General features: G+C 39.2%; 1 protein-coding gene across 1 annotated transcript in view; it reads right to left on the reverse strand.

Moving 5' to 3' along the window:
- The window catches only part of LOC124616116 (phosphorylated adapter RNA export protein), a 112,938-nt gene that overhangs the window by 31,161 nt on the left and 61,860 nt on the right, over positions 1-19,917 (reverse strand). The window contains exon 4 of the mRNA XM_047144380.1: positions 688-779. Within this exon, the coding sequence (XP_047000336.1) occupies positions 688-779 (92 nt within the window). The remainder of the gene's footprint in view (positions 1-687; positions 780-19,917) is intronic.

A 19,917-nucleotide genomic window follows, 5' to 3' on the forward strand; every position in this document is an offset into this window, starting at 1 on the left:
GCCAGGAGAGTGGGCATATAGGACCAGCATAAGGAGGCTGTGCTGAGAGAGAGTGGGGATGGTAAGAACAAAGTGAAGAGGATAGAAGTAGAAAAGGGTGAAGGACTCCACAGGTATGCTAGTAGGATAGAAGGCAAGTGTAGGGGCAGGGGTGGGAGCAGACAAGGGGATAGGTAGGTGGAAGACAGGGACTAGTAAAGGCTGAGGTCAATGGGGTTACAGGAAGGAATTGTATGTTGCAGGGCGAGTTCCCACTTATGAAATTAAGAAAAGCTGGAAGAATCCAGATGGCACTTGCTTTGAAGCACTCACTAAAATGATTGACAGATTACACAAAATAACCACAGAAAGCTTATAATTTCAGGCTACTGTCGAGCCTTAATGAAATACTCAGATTATGTCAGACTATGTAGCACAGTATTTGAATACTACTTAAAACAACCATAAATTGATTTAAAAATATTTTTGTACACAGAAATGAAATGATGAATATTATTCAAAAGTTGAGGTTTCTTGCGGATATTCAAGATATTAATGAAAGGTAGGTATGCCAGGCATAAATAAACGGTAGGCCAACATTTTATTTGCTTGAAAGACAACAACATAAAAAAATTCAATGATTTATTTTCTTAAATATTGGTAAATGGTAGAGGAGTTTTAGAAGCAATGTATGTAACACCTACTCACCATTATCATCAGCCCACCAACTTCTTCTACTTTTCTTGTTTTCTCAAATAGGTCTATGGCTTTCTGTTTTCCTAGGACTTGAACAACTTTCACTGTAAAAAAGGCATAATAATTATTCAGAATTCCACTAACCCTAAGGGAATAACATTCAGACAAATCTTTTTAACATTATGTGCCAGCAGTCCTCTGTCATATCATTAGCTCAGATATATGGGTACCAGCATTCTTGTGGCAATTATCCCCGCCTCCCCCAACTACCCACACTCATGCTCCTGCAAGCATGTATGTAAAATGAAACAGCTGTTTTACTGTCAAGGTAAAAGAAATGTGTAGATATACTGGATTGTTTTAGTATATCAGATATTTGTCCATGAGTAGTTTCTCGGCAGTAAATGCATTATCTCCTGACAATATAATGTAATTAGAGAATCTTAATAAAAATTTCAGCATTCTGAATATATTTACTGCTGAAACTTCCTGGCAGATTAAAACTGTATGCTGGACAGAGACACAACTTCAGGATCTTTGCCTTTCGCAGGCAAGTGCTCTACCATCTGAGTTACCCAAACATGACTCACGACCCGTCCTCACAGCTTTTAATTCTGCCAGTACCTTATCTCCTATCTTCCAAACTTCAGCTTTTAATTCTGCCAGTACCTCATCTCCTACCTTCTAAACTTCACAGAAGCTCTCCTACAGACCTTGAAGAACTAGCGCTCCTGGAAGAAAGAATACTTCAGAGACATGGCTTAGTATTAACTGTATGCCAGTTACATTTTGGGAGGAAGATACTGTGGCATAGGTCTTCCTCTCTTGTGTTGTTGGAGGGATACACAATTTCTCTTGCCGTATCTGCTGGTAGGCTCATGCTGGCTCTGTAACATAGGAAGCCAAAAGGAATGAAGTTTTCTCTTGCATAAAACTTTTTGTTCTGCCTGCAAGTTCTTGGTTTATAGCAGGTGGCAAATTAGGTGTTGAAAGGGATGCGGTAGGTAGCATAACAGCAACAACTTTTGCACAATTTGGCATCTTTTAATGTCGACTTAATGAATGCATTCATATTTTTTCCGTGCCTCTGCATACGAAATGCAGACCATTGCTTTATACTCTTGGATTTTATTTTCTGCTTTAAATACTGGGCAAACTGATGTAAGGATGTAAGGTTGCACGCCACATGTAGAACGTAAGGTCTCTGTGAAAGAGAACTCTTTGTACCAAGTTTTTACTAACAAGTCATCCGGTTTTTCACATGTCTTAAATGCTGGATACTGTGCAGCAGGGGAGGATTTAATCAGTAGTGACCAATTTCACATTCTTTCAAATATGTCTACTTTTCTAAATTTATCTTCTATTTGGTAATGAAAAATAATGGCTTGGCGCTGTAAAAGTATCTCCTTGTTTTCTAGCAGACACTAGATATTGAATGAATTGTCTCCAGTCATCTGGCTTGTCCCTTTTCCCATCGGGTAGCCAAGGTAGGGAAAGCAGTTGTCCACACTGAACTTGGATACCTAACAACTGAGTCTGCCGGATCAATATAATGTAGATACCTATTAGCTGAAACCTATTGCCGTTGGTGGGGAGGCTTGCGTACCTCAGCGATACAGATGGCCGTACCGTAGGTGCAACCACAACGGAGGGGTATCTGTTGAGAGGCCAGACAAACGTATGGTTCCTGAAGAGGGGGAGCAGCCTTTTCAGTAGTTGCAGGGGCAACAGTCTGGATGATTGACTGATCTGGCCTTGTAACAATAACCAAAACGGCCTTGCTGTGCTGGTACTGCGAACGGCTGAAAGCAAGGGGAAACTACAGCCGAATTTCTCCCGAGGGCATGCAGATTTACTGTATGGTTAAATGATGATGGTGTCCTCTTGGGTAAAATATTCTGGAGGTAAAATAGTTTCCCATTCGGATCTCTGGGCGGGGACTACTCAAGAGGACGTTGTTATCAGGAGAAAGAAAACTGTCATACTACGGATCGGAGTGTGGAATGTCAGATCCCTTAATCGAGCAGGTAGGTTAGAAAATTTAAAAAGGGAAATGGATAGATTAAAGTTAGATATAGTGGGAATTAGTGAAGTTCGGGGGCAGGAGGAACAAGACTTTTGGTCAGGTGAATACAGGGTTATAAATACAAAATCAAATAAAGGTAATGCAGGAGTAGGTATAATAATGAATAAAAAAATAGGAGTGTGGGTTAGCTACTACAAACAACATAGTGAACGCATTATTGTGGCCAAGATAGACACGAAGCCCACGCCTACTACAGTAGTACAAGTTTATATGCCAACTAGCTCTGCAGATGATGAAGAAATTGATGAAATGTATGATGAGATAAAAGAAATTATTCAGATAGTGAAGGGAGACGAAAATTTAATAGTAATGGAATTCGAGTGTAGGAAAAGGGAGAGAAGGAAACATAGTAGGTGAATATGGATTGGGGCTAAGAAATGAAAGAGGAAGCCGTCTGGTAGGATTTTGCACAGAGCATAACTTAATCATAGCAAACACTTGGTTCAAGAATCATAAAAGAAGGTTGTATACATGGAAGAATCCCAGAGATACTAAAAGGTATCAAATAGATTATATAATGGTAAGACAGAGATTTGTAAGACATTTCCAGGGGCAGATGTGGACTCTGACCACAATCTATTGGTTATGAACTGCAGATTAAAATTGAAGAAACTGCAAAAAGGTGGCAATTTAAGGAGATGGGACCTGGATAAGCTGACTAAACCAGAGGTTGTACAGAGTTTCAGGGAGAGCATAAGGGAACAATTGACAGGAATGTGGGAAAGAAGTACAGTAGAAGAAGAATGGGTAGCTCTGAGGGATGATGTAGTGAAGGCAGCAGAGGATCAAATAGGTAAAAAGACGAGGGCTAGTAGAAATCCTTGGGTAACAAAAGAAATATTGAATTTAATTGATGAAAGGAGAAAATATAAAAATGCAGTAAATGAAGCAGGCAAAAAGGAATACAAACGTCTCAAAAATGAGATCGACAGGAAGTGAAAAATGGCTAAGCAGGGATGGCTAGAAGACAAATATAAGGATGTAGAAGCTTATCTCACTAGGGGTAAGATAGATACTGCCTACAGGAAAATTAAAAAGACCTTTGGAGAAAAGAGAACCACTTGTATGAACATCAAGAGCTCAGATGGAAACCCAGTTCTAAGCAAAGAAGGGAAAGCAGAAAGGTGGAAGGAGTATATAGAGGGTCTATACAAGGGCGATGTACTTGAGGACAGTATTATGGAAATGGAAGAGGATGTAGATGAAGTTGAAATGGGAGATATGATACTGCGTGAAGAGTTTGACAGAGCACTGAAAGACCTGAGTCGAAACAAGGCCCCAGGAGTAGACAACATTCCATTACAACTACTGACGGCGTTGGGAGAGCCAGTCCTGACAAAACTCTACCATCTGGTGAGCAAGATGTATGAGACAGGCGAAATACCCTCAGACTTCAAGAAGAATATGATAATTCCAATCCCAAAGAAAGCAGGTGTTGACAGATGTGAAAATTACCGAACTATCAGTTTAATAAGTCATGGCTGCAAAATACTAATGCGAATTCTTTACATTTGTAGACTTACAGAAAGCTTTTGACAATGTTGACTGGAATACTCTCTTCCAAATTCTAAAGCTGGCATGGGTAAAATACAGGGAGAGAAAGGCTATTTACAATTTGTACAGAAAGCAGATGGCAGTTATAAGAGTCTAGGGGCATGAAAGGGAAGCAGTGGTTGGGAAGGGAGTGAGACAGGGTTGTAGCCTCTCCCCAATGTAATTCAATCTGTATATTGAGCAAGCAGTAAAGAAAACAAAAGAAAAATTCGGAGTAGGCATTAAAATCCGCGGAGAAGAAATAAAAACTTTGAGGTTCGCCGATGACATTGTCATTCTGTCAGAGACAGCAAAGGACATGGAAGAGCAGCTGAACGGAATGGACAGTGTCTTGAAAGGAGGGTATAAGATGAACATAAACAAAAGCAAAACTAGGATAATGGAATGTAGTCGAATGAAGTCGGCTGATGCTGAGGGAATTAGATTAGGAAATGAGACACTTAAAGTAGTAAAGGAGTTTTGCTATGGGGAGCAAAATAACTGATGATGGCCGAAGTAGGGAGGATATAAAATGTAGACTGGCAATGGCAAGGAAAGCGTTTCTGAAGAAGATAAATTTGTTAACATCGAGTATATATTTAAGTGTCAGGAAGTTGTTTCTGAAAGTATTTGTATGGAGTGTAGCCATGTATGGAAGTGAAACGTGGACGATAAATAGTTTGGACAAGAAGAGAATAGAAGCTTTCGAAATGTGGTGCTACAGAAGAATGCTGAAGATTATATGGGTAGGTCACATAACTAATGAGGAAGTATTGAATAGGATTGGGGAGAAGAGAAGTTTGTGGCACAACTTGACGAGAAGAAGGGACCGGTTGGTAGGACATGTTCTGAGGCATCAAGGGATCACAAATTTAGCATTGGAGGGCAGCGTGGTGGGTAAAAATCGTAGAGGGAGACCAAGAGATGAATACACCAAGCAGATTCAGAAGGATGTAGGTTGCAGTAGGTACTGGGACATGAAGAAACTTGCACAGGATAGGGTAGCATGGAGAGCTGGATCAAACCAGTTTCAGGACTGAAGAGCACAACAACAACATTAGCTGAAACTGCCAGATCAGTCTAGCTACTATGTTGACAAAGTCTGATACATTTCATGTGTGAAACGTCCACCTTGATGCCACCTAATCCATTCAAGGGCTCTCCCCATGAGCACCTCCCAGCTGCAGCTAAGGTCATCTGACAAGATGGCCGTTGTGGGAAGTCCTGATGCATTAACAACATAGCCACCTACTCTTAGGTATGCAGAGTTTGTTAATTTCCACTGTGTGGCCACAATCACATTGGAAACCTTGTCACATGAATCACCTGAGTACCAAAGACAGCTCTGCCACTGCACGGCCTTTTTATACCTTGTGTATGCAATACTACTGCCATCTGTATACATGCATATAGGTATCCCATACCTTTTGTCACCTCAGTGTAGTAATATGGAACATAAAGCTGCACAAGCTTACCTTTATAAATTTCTTAATTCTTATTCTGGTTATTCATCTTACAATGTAGTACAGTAACACTTAGCTTCCAGACTGGAAAATGTGTACATTTCTGATATTGCACAAAATGTTATTCTTCAATTTATTCCATTCATGAACATTCTTTTGCCTCTATTTTTTCCACTATCATCATTACTAGTTGCTACAATTACCTGACACAGTCAGAGTGGAAATGGCGATCTGTAAATTTGACTAGTGCAGATTCTGTAAAAACCTTTATTTTGCCAGATTGGAATATAGAGAACACTGATTATTACCTTCAATGGCTTAAACAGTCATTTTCAGTTTTGCAAATTGTTAGATGGTTACAAGTCAGAAATATTTCAGAATGCAATAGCACTCACCAGAAATGATTATGCAAAAGCTGTTAAGAGTACATATCAGAATACACATATGGTGTTTAAATTGAGAGTATAAATAAGACACTGTCACTATCCAAAGCCAACGGCATAGAACTACATGCAACAAATTTACAGCAAGAAACATACCTCACAGTCTTGTTAACAGTATGTGAATGTGAAACATAGCACAAACACCACTGCTGTATATGACATGAGGCACAGTCATCACGCCAAGCCACAATGTCAGTCACTGTTAACTAGATCAATGTAGCAAACAGACTGACTGATACTGTGTACCTGGGCATACAGGTCAATGAAAATGACACTAGATGACAGAACAGTATAATGACATGGATTAAAATAATTGAAAAGAGAGATATCAAAATTGTAATTTTTTAAAATAGTCAGAATTTTAAAATTTTTCATCTGTATAACAAAAATAAATATAAATGGTTCAAATGGCTCTGAGCACTATGGGACTTAACAAATATGGTCATCAGTCCCCTAGAACTTAGAACTACTTAAACCCAACTAACCTAAGGACATCACACAACACCCAGTCATCACGAGGCAGAGAAAATCCCTGACCCCGCCGGGAATCGAACCCGGAAACCCGGGCAATAAATATAAAACATGATAAAATAAATCTGCATAGAAGCTGTCTTAGATATGGTGTAATATTTTGGCAAAACTAGCCCCAGAGAGAGGAATTAACATTAATAACATTTTATTCTTTACATTTTCATTATAAAAGTACTATCTATTATATACCCAGAGCTAAATGAAATGAAATAGGACCACACAGCACAACACAAAACCAGAACACACACCAAACCATAAGACTTAGTCTCAGATTATAGTGGAGCAGTGCACCTGTGTACAGCAGAGCTGCGTGTCAGGCAACTGTTACAGTGCTGTTTTGCGCCCAGGTATATTGGAGCAGGAAGTTGAGCGTAGTCGGCAGGCTCGCTTAACTGCGTGGACTGCAAATGTGCAGACTGGCTGATCCGCAATCTTTCTCAAACGATTTTACAGAAACTACTCTCATAGCTTTACTTGTTAGCTTTATGAAGAACAGTCTATCATTTGGTTAATGGTCATAGTTATTGTGACATTTCAAAATTAACTAACCTACTACACGAATTTCGAAAAGTGTGCATTGAAAAAGAAAGGTCACAGCGAATTTGCATTTGGTGCATGTTGGGTCATATGTTTCTGCATAAGAAATGTAGCTAACATACTGAATTATTCTTCAAACTACAAAGGACATCACTATCTTATCACCTATCTCGAGAAAATTGATCGTATCTAAAGTGCTTCGTTCCAAACACGAGTGCCAACAAAAAGTCAGAATGAAATATTTGTAACATTCCTCGTATCTCATAAACTGTTTGAGGTATCAACACATGATATGGCAAATGATTAATGGGTGAAACTTCCGTTATCTAATAGAAACCAGAAGGAGTTTTAAAGACATGACTGTTACAAGTACTGTTGAGTAAACTATGAATGTGTTGTGGGATTGCCTCCAGCTCCTCAATATGCGAGTGCTTTTATCTAAATACTGTAAATGATTTATATAACATACAGAACTTTTCAATTGCAGTTGGTGATGTTGACGCAAAACACCGTTATCTAAAATTCCCAGAATATTCTGGAACAATGGTTTATGGTTAAAAAAGTTTTCATTCAATTGTAATCCTCAAGGGAAATTCATTATAATCAATGTTGGGGGCTACAGAAAGGAAGGGAAGGGAGTGTGGTAGATTTTATTCTTCTAGTGTATTTCACTTGATGCAAGAAGGGAGCTTAATATACCGCCAGACTCTCCACTACTGAATATACAAACTGGATAGCCTTTTATCAAACATTGCAATCAAAGTGTTTTAGATACATGGAATGAATACTTTTTCAGACCACAATGATTAACAGAATGTGCTTTTGGAATAATGAGTGTTAAGTGGAGCATATTTTGAAAGCAAAAAAAACTTCACCACAATTTGCTGCTGATATTGTGAAATGTACATGCTCTCCACAACATTGTCACTGATCTACAAGTCCTCAGTGTCGATGTACTGGCTGCTACAATGGCTGAAAACTGGGTTGTGGAAGTACAATTACTGTCTACTGTAAATGATGTAGCTGACAGTTGCATTTCACAGTCTTTTACTTTCACTTTTCACAATCCCCCCCCCCCCCCCCCCCCCCAATATACACATTTATATGACCAATAGACTGTTGTTTAACTTTCAATAAGCCTCATTTACAGGTTGCAGGCAAACATCCACATACTGCTACAACAGTTTACTGTTGAACAACTACAAGCAGTTAAAAGCTAACCACAATGTTCACAGTTCTTGAAGAATAAACAGGTACATATGGAAACAGACAATGTCATTGTAATTCTTCAAGCTTTCCCAGGGAGGTGTTGTCATGTTGCTTAACCGAGTTTCTGCCGGTTATTCACGTCTTTCCTGCATGATATTTCAACTGCACGACTCGCAGTCACCTTCAGGTGCTGTCTGATACTGATTCCATTGTGGAACGAATCTGGTATTTATGCCTATGTTGTGCTAGATGTCCCCTCAGCGGTCCGCGCCACATTTGGCATTCTGTCCGTGGTGTGCACCAACCAATAGCAACGGCTGTAGTATTTTCTTCTAGCCGCAACTGTTCCGAGCGCTGTGCGCGTACTTTGTGGTTATTATCCGTTGTCAATATATCTGAATTAAGTTCTGAATGGCGTCCAAGCTGTGCCAGACATTTTATATTCGGATTGTTGTCAATCAGACAGCACCTAAAGAAGACCGTGAGTCACGCAGTTGAAATATCGCGTAGGAAAGACGCAAATAACCGGCAGAAACCCGATTAATCAACAAGACAATGTCATTGTTTTTCCACATGGCCTATCGGTGTAACACTTACTTCACTGTTAATTCGATGCATTGTTGTTGTTCTAACCAACACAGGTTCCTTGTCTGAAACTCAGCTGTGGACTGACTATCTTGTGACCAAAAATTTGGCCCTTATATATCCTCACAATAATAGGTGCTGAACCTACACACTGTTCGAAGTTAAATTTTCAGAAATTACAATTAAAGCTTAACTCATTAAATTAACTGAATTTGGCAAATCAGTCATTCTGCAGCTTCTAGTGTACAATGTGCAAACATGCATCAGGATAGGGTGGGCCCTTCTTCCACTCATATGGAAGGGGGATATTAACACTGTACCCCGGGGGTGGGGTGGGGGTTTCAACTGCAATCTAATGCAGATAGATGTAGGAATAAGATTCTGTAAACTGATAAAAGATACAGCCAGGAAACATGCTGTATGCCTAACATACTTTTTTTTGTTGGCTGGGATCAGCTCTCCTTCCACTTTTGCACTCAATTGTAGATTCTCTTACTGGCGACAATCTGATCTATCCGTAGCCATCTACAGGTATCTTCTGTCTCAGAGTGCTTGGAAGCAAACTCACACCATTACATAACAGTCAGTATGACGAGCTCAATTTTTTTAATTTTGCGCACCAAACTCTAGATGTATCAGTGCTTGTGAATGGACACAGAATGGCTTCTCCACTGGTAGATGAAAAGTGGTTTCAAATGCAGTTTACTGACATACTGACAAAATGTCATACATATATCTCACTATGAAAAGCTGTTAGTGGTCAGCTTAGGGAGACACTGTATAATTGTTCCTGGTGACCAGCGATCAAACAGACATTACACCTGCAGTAATGATGATACATTGCCTGCATTATCATTCTTACTGCTATGTAAAATACAATGTGTTCTCCTCTGGAATATCTTGGTATCAAGCACCTACTCCTTTCACACACTTCCAAAGGTGTAACTTGCATCACTATGGAAGATGTTAATGCACAATGTATCTTTCATGGTTTCCTTGACACTCGTGTCCCGTTAGTTTGAAGTGTGTATTAGAATCCATGCCTGCTCACAAAAGATCTCATGCTTTAATTCCTTTCTGCCCTGGTGCCTAGCAGAATAATAAAAAAGTTTCTCATATTTATAGGAAAGAGAAGGAGTGATTCTTGGGTGGTCTAGACTTGTTTCTCTACTGAGTGAGTGCCCTGGATGACTGTGTGTGTTTTTAGTTGGAGAACATAACGAGTTTAATAACTTTAATGTATCTTTTCTGGTCCATTGCCTTCAAAGTAACACGTACCACTAACATCATATATGCTGGGTTCATCCAAAGGAAACTGCAGAGTAGTCAACGTTTGTAATGTTTCAACCTACTGATGATGTATGCCCACGAAAGTTTAACTGTTGCAGGAAGTTCATTGCTTCATTAAATGCTTTTCACAAACAGTAATTTTAAATTTTGTTTTTTTCACTTCCAATTATTCAATAATGAAAAAGGCTGGTGGAAGACAGCCTGACACCCAATATACTAAAACAATTCATACAAAAATATTAATTTGTTGCCAAATGGTTCTTCTACAGGATTGTGGCCTGAGATATTACGAAAGCTTTTCCTTTGACTCAAAAAATTGTCCAAAATAACATGTCCCAAACATTATTAATAATTATTAACATCAATGTGTAATAACTCGTTTCATCGAGTTCCATGGTTTTATATTACATACAGTCCAAGTTGGAGTGAATTTGTACAGATATTTCAAAAATTATTTAAATAATCTTCCAGTAAATGCATCAGGAGCAGCAGCAGCAGCAGCAGCAGTTCCTGTTTATACACAGGATTTTGTTTACTTTTTGTCCTCAAGTGCTTCAGTGAAGAGATGAACTGTATATGTATATTTAACTGTGTTGGCTGGTTATACTAACTTATTCTAAATTCCTGTGTACATTTTAGTGCATTTGGATAGTGCGAGCTGCGTTTGTGTGTAGTAAAAACCAGAAGTAGTAAGCAGTGCTCAGACTGCATCCAGAGACTGCCTGGGTTACTGTTATATTACTTGTGACATAAACAAACACTGATTAAAGATGGATAGGGACTGTGCCTGTTGTGTACAGGTAGTTGGGGAATTGGCCACTGTCATAACAGTTGGAAACTGTGTTGGCCACGGTCGACAGGCTTCAGGCAGCTGCCAACGGCTGCACTTACAGTGGGGCACCAGAGACAAATGCTTTAACACCTCTAGTGTCTGCAGCATTACCTGAATCCCTGATGTCACAGCACTTTCTGATCCACTCATCGTGACTGGTCGACACTTACGTCATATTGAATGGCGTATAGTGGTGAGATTGCGAATTGTAGGGTGGAAAGCGAAAATGGCTACTGGCCACACAGCTGTCACCTTATGCCTTAAAAACAGGTTTGACAGATTACCCACATCTGAGCCAGCACACGACATCTTGTCTTCCTGAAAGGTGTAGATAAGCACAGTGTTGGACTGCTTGTCACTGGAAGCTTCAACACTGGGCAGTTGATTCGAGCCCCTTAGGGAAATAGCAGATTGGTATGGGAGGATGGCTGTATCCAAAATGTGGAGAAGCCTGCCAACAGTGATTAGGTACACTGGTATAACCATCTGTAAATTGTGGCTCATAAACAATGCTTATCACCAGGATTCAGACGCCAGCCTCAGTTTCCATAGGCAACTGGCCGCATTGGTGAAGACAACTGGACATGCACACAAGGTGGAAGCAGAGTTAGTGGTTTGTAGCATTTTTCCTACAACCTATTGCAGTCCTACGGTTTGCAGTCAAGTGGACAGCTTAACAGAGGCTCAGATGATTCTGTGACAACCTGGGACCCAAATTTCTTGACCTCTAATATCTGTGAAACTGTGGTCTAGGGACAGTGTCTGTCTAATAACCAAAACATCCGGGATCCTGGATTCGAACCCAGCCACTGCTTAAATTTTGAATAAAAATAATTAGCAAGTTCAGCAGAAGACTTCACCTTCACTCTGCCAACAGCCTTGTTATAGCAGGCCAAGGAGCCTCTTACCCTTGAGGTGGGAAACAACCCAAAGAGCAAAAGAATCAGCAATGATCAATGGCATGAGGATACAAAAGACAATGGACACAACTGCACTGAAGACACACAAAGCATATCCACAGGACATGTGACCTGTAACTGAAGAAATGTCATGATGATCCTTCCACTGGCAAAAGATTCTGGGTTAGTTCGCCATTCAGATCTCAGGTAGGGACAGCCAAGGAGGAGGCAACCACGAGAAAAAATGGAATAACCAACAAAAGGATAACATTCTCCAAGTCTGAGCATGAAATGTCAGAGGAAGTTAGAACATAGTAGGAAAGCTAGGAAATCTGGAAATGGAAAAGCAAAGGCTCAACCTAAATATAGTGGTGGTCAGTGAAGTGAAATGGAAAGAAGATACAGATTTCTGGTCAGACACATATAATGTAAAATCAAAGGCAGCAGAAAATGGTATACTGGAAGTACAATTTGTTACTAGTAGGAAAGCAGGGCAGTGAGTGAGATACTGGGAACAGTTCAGTGATAGGGTTGTTCTTATCAAATTTGACAGCAAACCAATGCCAGCAATGATAGTTCAGGTGAACATGCTGACATCAAAAGCAGAAGATGAAGAGACAGAGAAAACATATGGGGATACTGGCCAGTTAATTCAGTGTGTAATGAGAGATGAAAATCTAATAACCATGGGGGATTGGAATGCAGTTGTAGGGGAAGGAAAAGAATAAGGGGGGGTGGGAGAATATGGGCTAGGCAGTAGAAATGAGGGAAGAGAAAGGCTAACTGAGTCCTATAATAAATTTCAGATGGTAATAGTGATAATCTGTTAAAAATCACAAGAGTAGGAGGTATACTTGGAGACAACCTGGAGACACGGGACGATTCCAACTACATTACATCATTATGGTCGAACAGAGATTCTGAAATCAGATATTGGGCTGTAAGGTACATCCAGGTGCAGATGTACACACAATTAGTATTGATGAGGGGTACATTAAGTTTAAGAGAATCAGAATTATCTGGAAGAATCAATGTGGACAAAGTGGGATACTGAAGTGTGGAAAGAAGTGGATACTGAAGCACTAAGGAATGACGAGACACATTTGAAGTTCGCTACGGATATGGATACTGCGATAAGGGGTATCACAGTAGACACTTTTTTCAGTTGAAGAGGAGTGGACCCCTCTAAAAGGGTCAATCACCAATATTGAACAGACCGACATAAGGTACAAGGACGGTAACTACTAAGAAACCTTGGACAACAGAAGAAATACTTCAATTGATCAATAAAAGAAGGAAGTACAGAAATGTTCAAGGGAAGACAGGAATACAGCAATATAAATCACTTAGGCATGAAATCAACAGGAAGTTCGGGGCAGTCAAGGCGAAATGCCTGTATGAAAAATGTGAAGAAATCAAAAAAGAAATGATCATGGAAAGGACTGACTCAGCATACAGAAAAGTCAACACAAGCATCAGTGAAATAAAAAGCAAGGGTGGTAACATTATGAGCGCAATAGGAATTAGATTGTTAGTTGCGGAAGCAAGAGCAGGTAGGTGGAAAGAGTACACTGAAGAACTCTACGAGTGGGAGGACTTGTCTGATGACTTGAAAGAAGAAACTGGAACTGATAAGGAAGATATAGGGGACCCAGTATTACAGTCAGAATTTGAAAGAGCTCTAGAACATTAATGATCAAATGAAGTAGAACGGATAGATAACATTCATTTGGAATTTATACCATCACTGGTACTAATGGCAACCTTATAACTATCAAGTTGGTGTGTAAATCTTTGAGACTGCCAATGTACCATCAGAGTTTAGAAAAAAAGTCATCCACCCATTCTGTAGGTAGCAGGGGGAACTACAGCAGGCTGACAAGAATAACATACAGAAGAATAGAAAAGAAAACTGCAACTGTGTTAGATGATGATCAGCTGAGCTTTAGGAAAGGTAAAGGCACCAAGGGCAGTTTTAACTGTGTGCTTCACAATAGACTGACTGGAGAAAAATCAAGATAAGTTCATAGAATTTGTCGATCCAGAGAAAGCATAGAACAATGTGAAATAGTGTGAGATGCTGGAAATTCTGAGGGGGAGACAGGGGGACAAGTAAGCTACAGGGAGAGATGCGTGACATACAGTAAGTAAGAGAACCAAGAGGGGACACAATATGTTTGGAAGACCAAGAACGAAGTGCTCGGGTTAAAAATGGTGTATGATATACAAGAAGTCTTTTGCCCCCTACTGTTCTATCTACACACCAAAGAAGCAACGAAAGAAAGGAAAGAAAGGTTCAGCAGTGGGATTAAAATTCAAGGTGATACGATAACATTGCTACACATCCTCAGTGAAAATGAACAATAATTACGAGATCTGCTGAATGGAATGAATAGTCTAATGAGTGTAGAATACAGATTGTGAATAAACTGATAAAAGACAAAAGTAATGAGAATTAGCAAAAATGAGGATAACAACAAACTAAACATAGAAGTAGCAAGAATGAGGATAACAACAAACTTAACATCAAAACCAGTGGTTACAAAACAGTTTAAGTTAAGGAATTTTGATACATTGGAAGCAAAATAACCCACGATGGACAAATCAAGGATGACATCAAAAACTGACTAACACAGGCAAAGAGGATATTTGTGGCCAAGGGAGTGTAGTGAACAGTGGGAAAACCAAAACAGAAGAGAATTGAAGCATTTGAGAATTGGTGCTATAGAAGAATGTTGAAAATCAGGTGGACTAATAAGGGATGAGTAGGTTCTCCACAGAAATGGTGAAGATAGGAATGTATGGAAAATACTTACAAGATGAAGGGTCTGGATGATGGTAGACATCCGTTGTCATCAGAGAATAACCTCCATAGTACTAGAGGGGACTGTAGGGGGTTAAAACTGTACAACTGAGGAAATAGGGTGCACGAGTTACTCTGAAATGAAGAGGCTGGAAGAGAAGAATTCGCGATGAGCCACATCAAACCAATCAGAAGACTGATGACTAAAAAACTACCAGGTGAAGAATTGTATGCCTCCTCTTCTTAAAAGGTCAACCAAGCACTAAATACAAGAACTGGTTACTGGAGTAACAGAGTATGTATGGCATGAACATCTGAGTTTGTTATGAGTAGAAATCCTTCCAATGGCCGGATAAGATACGTTCCGATTTCAGACAAGGCAGAATATTATCTTCATTAATGGATCAAATCAAGAGGATAGCATTCGATATGGCAGATTGGAGAAACAATATGTTACATAATTTTAATTTACTGCAAGAGCATGTATGGAACTGTCCCAGAGCTTGTCTTGCTTATTAATGGTAACAATGCCGATATAGTACTAGGGACAGGAAGCTGGCTGAGATAGTCACGGAATAATTCCGATTGGACTGTATACACAAAGATAGGTTGAACACTGGTCGTAGAGGCACATTATCAACAGGTGTCAATACGAAGCCTGAACACATGATAATTTGGGTGAAGATAAATGTTAAAGGTGGATCAAACATGGTCATCAAATACTTTTATAGACACCCCCCACCTCAGGGGAAGTAATGATGAAACATTTGACAGGAAACATGGAGAAGATTTTGTGTAAATTTTCTGGTCATGCTGGCACATAAACAGTGCTCTTGCTCACGTGCCGCAGCTCTTATCACCTAGTTGCACAATTCCCCCACTGTCATAATGTGCTGTACGCACGCGAGGAGGGTAAAGGCAGAAACTGTAAACACGCAGCATTTACTTGGCAATTCTGTCATACTGGATGTGACTTCGAGTTTCATATTTCTCAACAACATACTTGTAGATCACAAACGAAACAAATTTTAAGGATTATTTAGTTAGTTTTGGTAATAATAAAATTTTTACCTAACAAAATCTGTTGACATACAGACAAAGTCAGAACATTTCTGAACTTTTTGCACTACTCAGGTTGCCATATAATCCTGACTTATTTAGTTTCATAATCGAAAAAATCCTTTCACACACATGCTAATGGAAATATTTTGCTATGTTTGCAGCTTCATTATGGAGACATGGAAACTCTGCCCAAAGAAACCAAACAAAGATCTCCTGGACAGTTTTATGTAAAAATAAAAATAATAACAATAATAATAATAATAATAGTCTTTCAGACAGGAATTACGATGCAGATCAATCAGTTACATCAAAGGTTACAGTTACGCAAAGGGGCACATTCAACTGAAATGGCAGCAAATGATTCTGAAAACAGATGTAAGATTGTTAGTCCTCAAATCGTTTAGAAAACTACCCTTGTAATTCTTTAAAGACGACAATGAATTCCTCAAACCTTGTATTTTCTTTAACACCAGTGAGCTTAGGGAAATGGACGGTGTCTCTTATCAGAATTTGTTTCTACCACAATGCAATTTTTTTAAAAAAAGAATCCCTATCAAATCAGAAATAAACTGTTTTTTACCTTGCAATGTCTTATTGTGGGCAGCGGGCAGTCTAGTTTATGTTTCCACTCTCCTTTTTCCTTCACAAATTCAATAGCAGGTTTTAAATCAAAAAATCATTCCAGGTATTTTCTTTGATTTTACCAACTTTGCACTAGCATATAAAGTCTCGATACTCTTTGTTCAGTTCTGTCGGAAAATGTTGGAACTGACAGTGGAATAATGCTTGCAATTTTAAAAAATGTACTATTTGTACACTCTATTTCATCACTTGCTCCATGCCTGCAAATTTAGAACAAAGTGCACCTTGGGGTGCAAAATGAGGAATCTCGCAGGTTGTAATTTTTTGCTCTTTCATCATAAACTACATCTTCAAATTCTTTCTGGATGGTGGTGGTGTAATGTCATTCCATAGCAAATTTGTGGCATCCTTTGATTATTCAACTGTGCATGTATTGTGCTTAACTGAAAATTATTACCGTTCTCCCCTGTTATTCCCATTCATTTTTAAAGGCTTGTGACAATAGATCACTAGATCACCTCTTCTGGTGCAAACGGCAGCTGGACCTGTGAACTTCCATCATATCACGAACAAATAGTGAAGGGCAAACAGCGCTGACACCACGACTATTGTGCACTGAAGAATGTCATGCTGACCAAAAAATGTTGCATTAAAAATACCAAGTACTTCTGGGAAAGACCAAGCAAAGGCAAGCCTTGGCCTGCACTCGTACAGCACAAAGTGCTCGCGTACAATTTGCCACACTGTGGCCGACACTGTGTTATGCTGTCTCACGGAAATTTCAACTTACCAACTGTTGACTTGAAAACTCAACTGAAGGACGGTAGCAGGGACAAGGAATCATGTGCAATTGTTCTGAATGCCTCAACCACAAATTTTCTTGAACAGCTAATCAAAGGACTGACTTGTGAAAATAACATATTAGATTTACTGGTCACCAATAGGTCCAAACTTTTCAACTAAGTTAGCATAGACCAGGGAATCGGTGATCATTAGGCTGTTAACAGCATCAATGAATACAGCTGTAAATAGGAATGTAAAGAAAGGTACGAAGATATTTTTGGTTAGCCAGAAGGACAAGAAAAATATTTCAGATTACCTGAGTATTCAACATGAAAAATTAATTTTCAGGGCCAAAATTATGAGGCATTAATGAACAAAGTTCAAGAGTATTATAAAATATGCCTTAGACAGTATGTGAGGGATGGGAAAGATTCACCATGGCTTGACTGCAGTGTTTCAAAGCTGCTATGAAAGCAAAGAGAGTTTCACTGCAGTTTAAACAAAGCCAAGTCTAACAGACAAACAAAGACTGAACAATGCCAAAATTTGCATCAGGAAAGCCTTGTTTGAAGTGTTCAATGAATTAGTGTCATAACAACGCACCTACAAAATTAGCCATTTTGGTATGTCTGCTACACTGCCACCAACCTAATCAATGACAAAACATAGAAACTCCTACCTTTAACTGTTCTGTAAACAGAGTGTTGCGTATCTACAAATTCACTTTAATGTTTAATGTCACAATAGCATACTGCCATTTACATTATTTTGGCTTCCTCTGCAGAACTATAATACTGCAAGACAGTATATATCGCAGTGTATTCTTAGATGTATATAAAAAATATGGAGCAACCTGTACCCTAACATACCCACTTTTACATCTACAAACCACCGTGAAGTGCATGGTGGAATGTACATCTGACTGAACCATATATTAGGGTTTCTTGCCGTTCCATTCATAAATGGTGTGCAGTAAGAATGGCTGGCTGAATGCCTCTGTGCATGTTGTAATTATCCTAACCTTGTCCTCATGATCCCTATATGATTGGTAAGTAGGGGTTTGTAGTATATTCCCCAAGTCACCATTTAAGGCCGGGTCTTGAAACTTTTTTAGCTGACTTTCTCAGGGTAGTTTACAACTATCTTCAAAAGTCTGACAGTTCATTTTCTTCAGCATCTCTGTGACACTCTCATATGGATCAAACAAACCTGTGACCATTCATGCTGCCCTTCTCTGGTATGGATCCTACATACTTGAGCAATATCCTAGAATAGTTTGCACAAGTGATTTGTAAGCAGTCTCCTTTGGAGACTGACTGCATTTCCCCAGTATTCCAGCAATACACCAAAGTCTCTTACCTCCATTACCCACAACTGAGCCTATTCTGTGAGCATTTCATTTCATATTCCTACAAAGCGTTGCACCCAGGTACTTGTATGAGTTGGCCAATTACAACTGAGACTCACTGATATTGTAGTCATTGGACAATACATATTTTCATTTTGTGAAATGCACAATTTTACATTTCTCAAGATTAAAGCAAGTTGCCAATCTCTGCCACTTTGAAATCTTATCATGATCTGACTGAATATTTATGCAGTTTCTTTCAGACAGTACTACATTATAGATAACTGCACCATCTGCAAACAGTCTGAAGTTGCTATTAATATTGTCCCTAAAGTCATTAATATACAACAGGAACATCAAGTGTCCCAATACGCTTCCCTGGAGCACACCTGAAGTTACTTCTACATCTGATGATGACTCTCCATCCAAGACAACATGCTGTGTCCTCCCTACCCAAAAATTCACAATCCAGTCAAAAATTTCGCTTTATGTCCCATATGGCCATACTTTTGACAGTAAGTATATATGTGGTACTGAGTCAAATGTACTTCGAAAATCATGAAATACTGCATTTACCTAACTGTCTCAATCTAAAGATTTCGGTCTGATCATATACGAAAAGTGTGAATTGGGTATCACATGATCAATGTTTTTGGAATTCATGCTGGTTGTCATGAAGGAAGTGATTCTGTTCGAGATACCTTATTATGTTTGAGCTTGGAATATGTTTAAAGATTCTAAAACAAATCAAGGTCAAGGATACTGGCTGGTAGTTTTGTGGATCACTTCTACTATCCTTCTTGTAAATGAGTGTGACCTATGCGTTCTTCCAACCACTGGGCACTTTTTTTGTTTGAAAGATCTTTGACAAAGTACAGTTAGAAGGGGGATAACTGAGCCACAAATTCAGTATAGAATCTGATAGGGATTCCATCGGGTCCTGAAGCTTTTTTCAGTTTTAACTATTTCAGCTGTTTCTCAACACTACTGACGCTAATACTTATTTCAATCATCCTTTCAGTGACACAAGGATTTAATTCGGGTAATTCTATCGGGTTTTTCTTTGTAAAAGAACATTTGAAAAGTGAGTTCAGCATTTCAGCTTTTGCTCTGCTGCTCTCAATATCACTTATTGTCTCATTCTTGAGTGACTGAACACAATCTTAGTGTCACTAATAACCTTTACATACCAATGCCACCAAAATATCTGTGGGTTTTGTTAGATATCATTGGACTATACTCTGCTACAGTAATTA

Source organism: Schistocerca americana, chromosome 5 (genome assembly GCF_021461395.2).
Source record: "Schistocerca americana isolate TAMUIC-IGC-003095 chromosome 5, iqSchAmer2.1, whole genome shotgun sequence".
In the NCBI taxonomy this organism is placed as follows: Eukaryota; Metazoa; Arthropoda; class Insecta; order Orthoptera; family Acrididae; genus Schistocerca; species Schistocerca americana.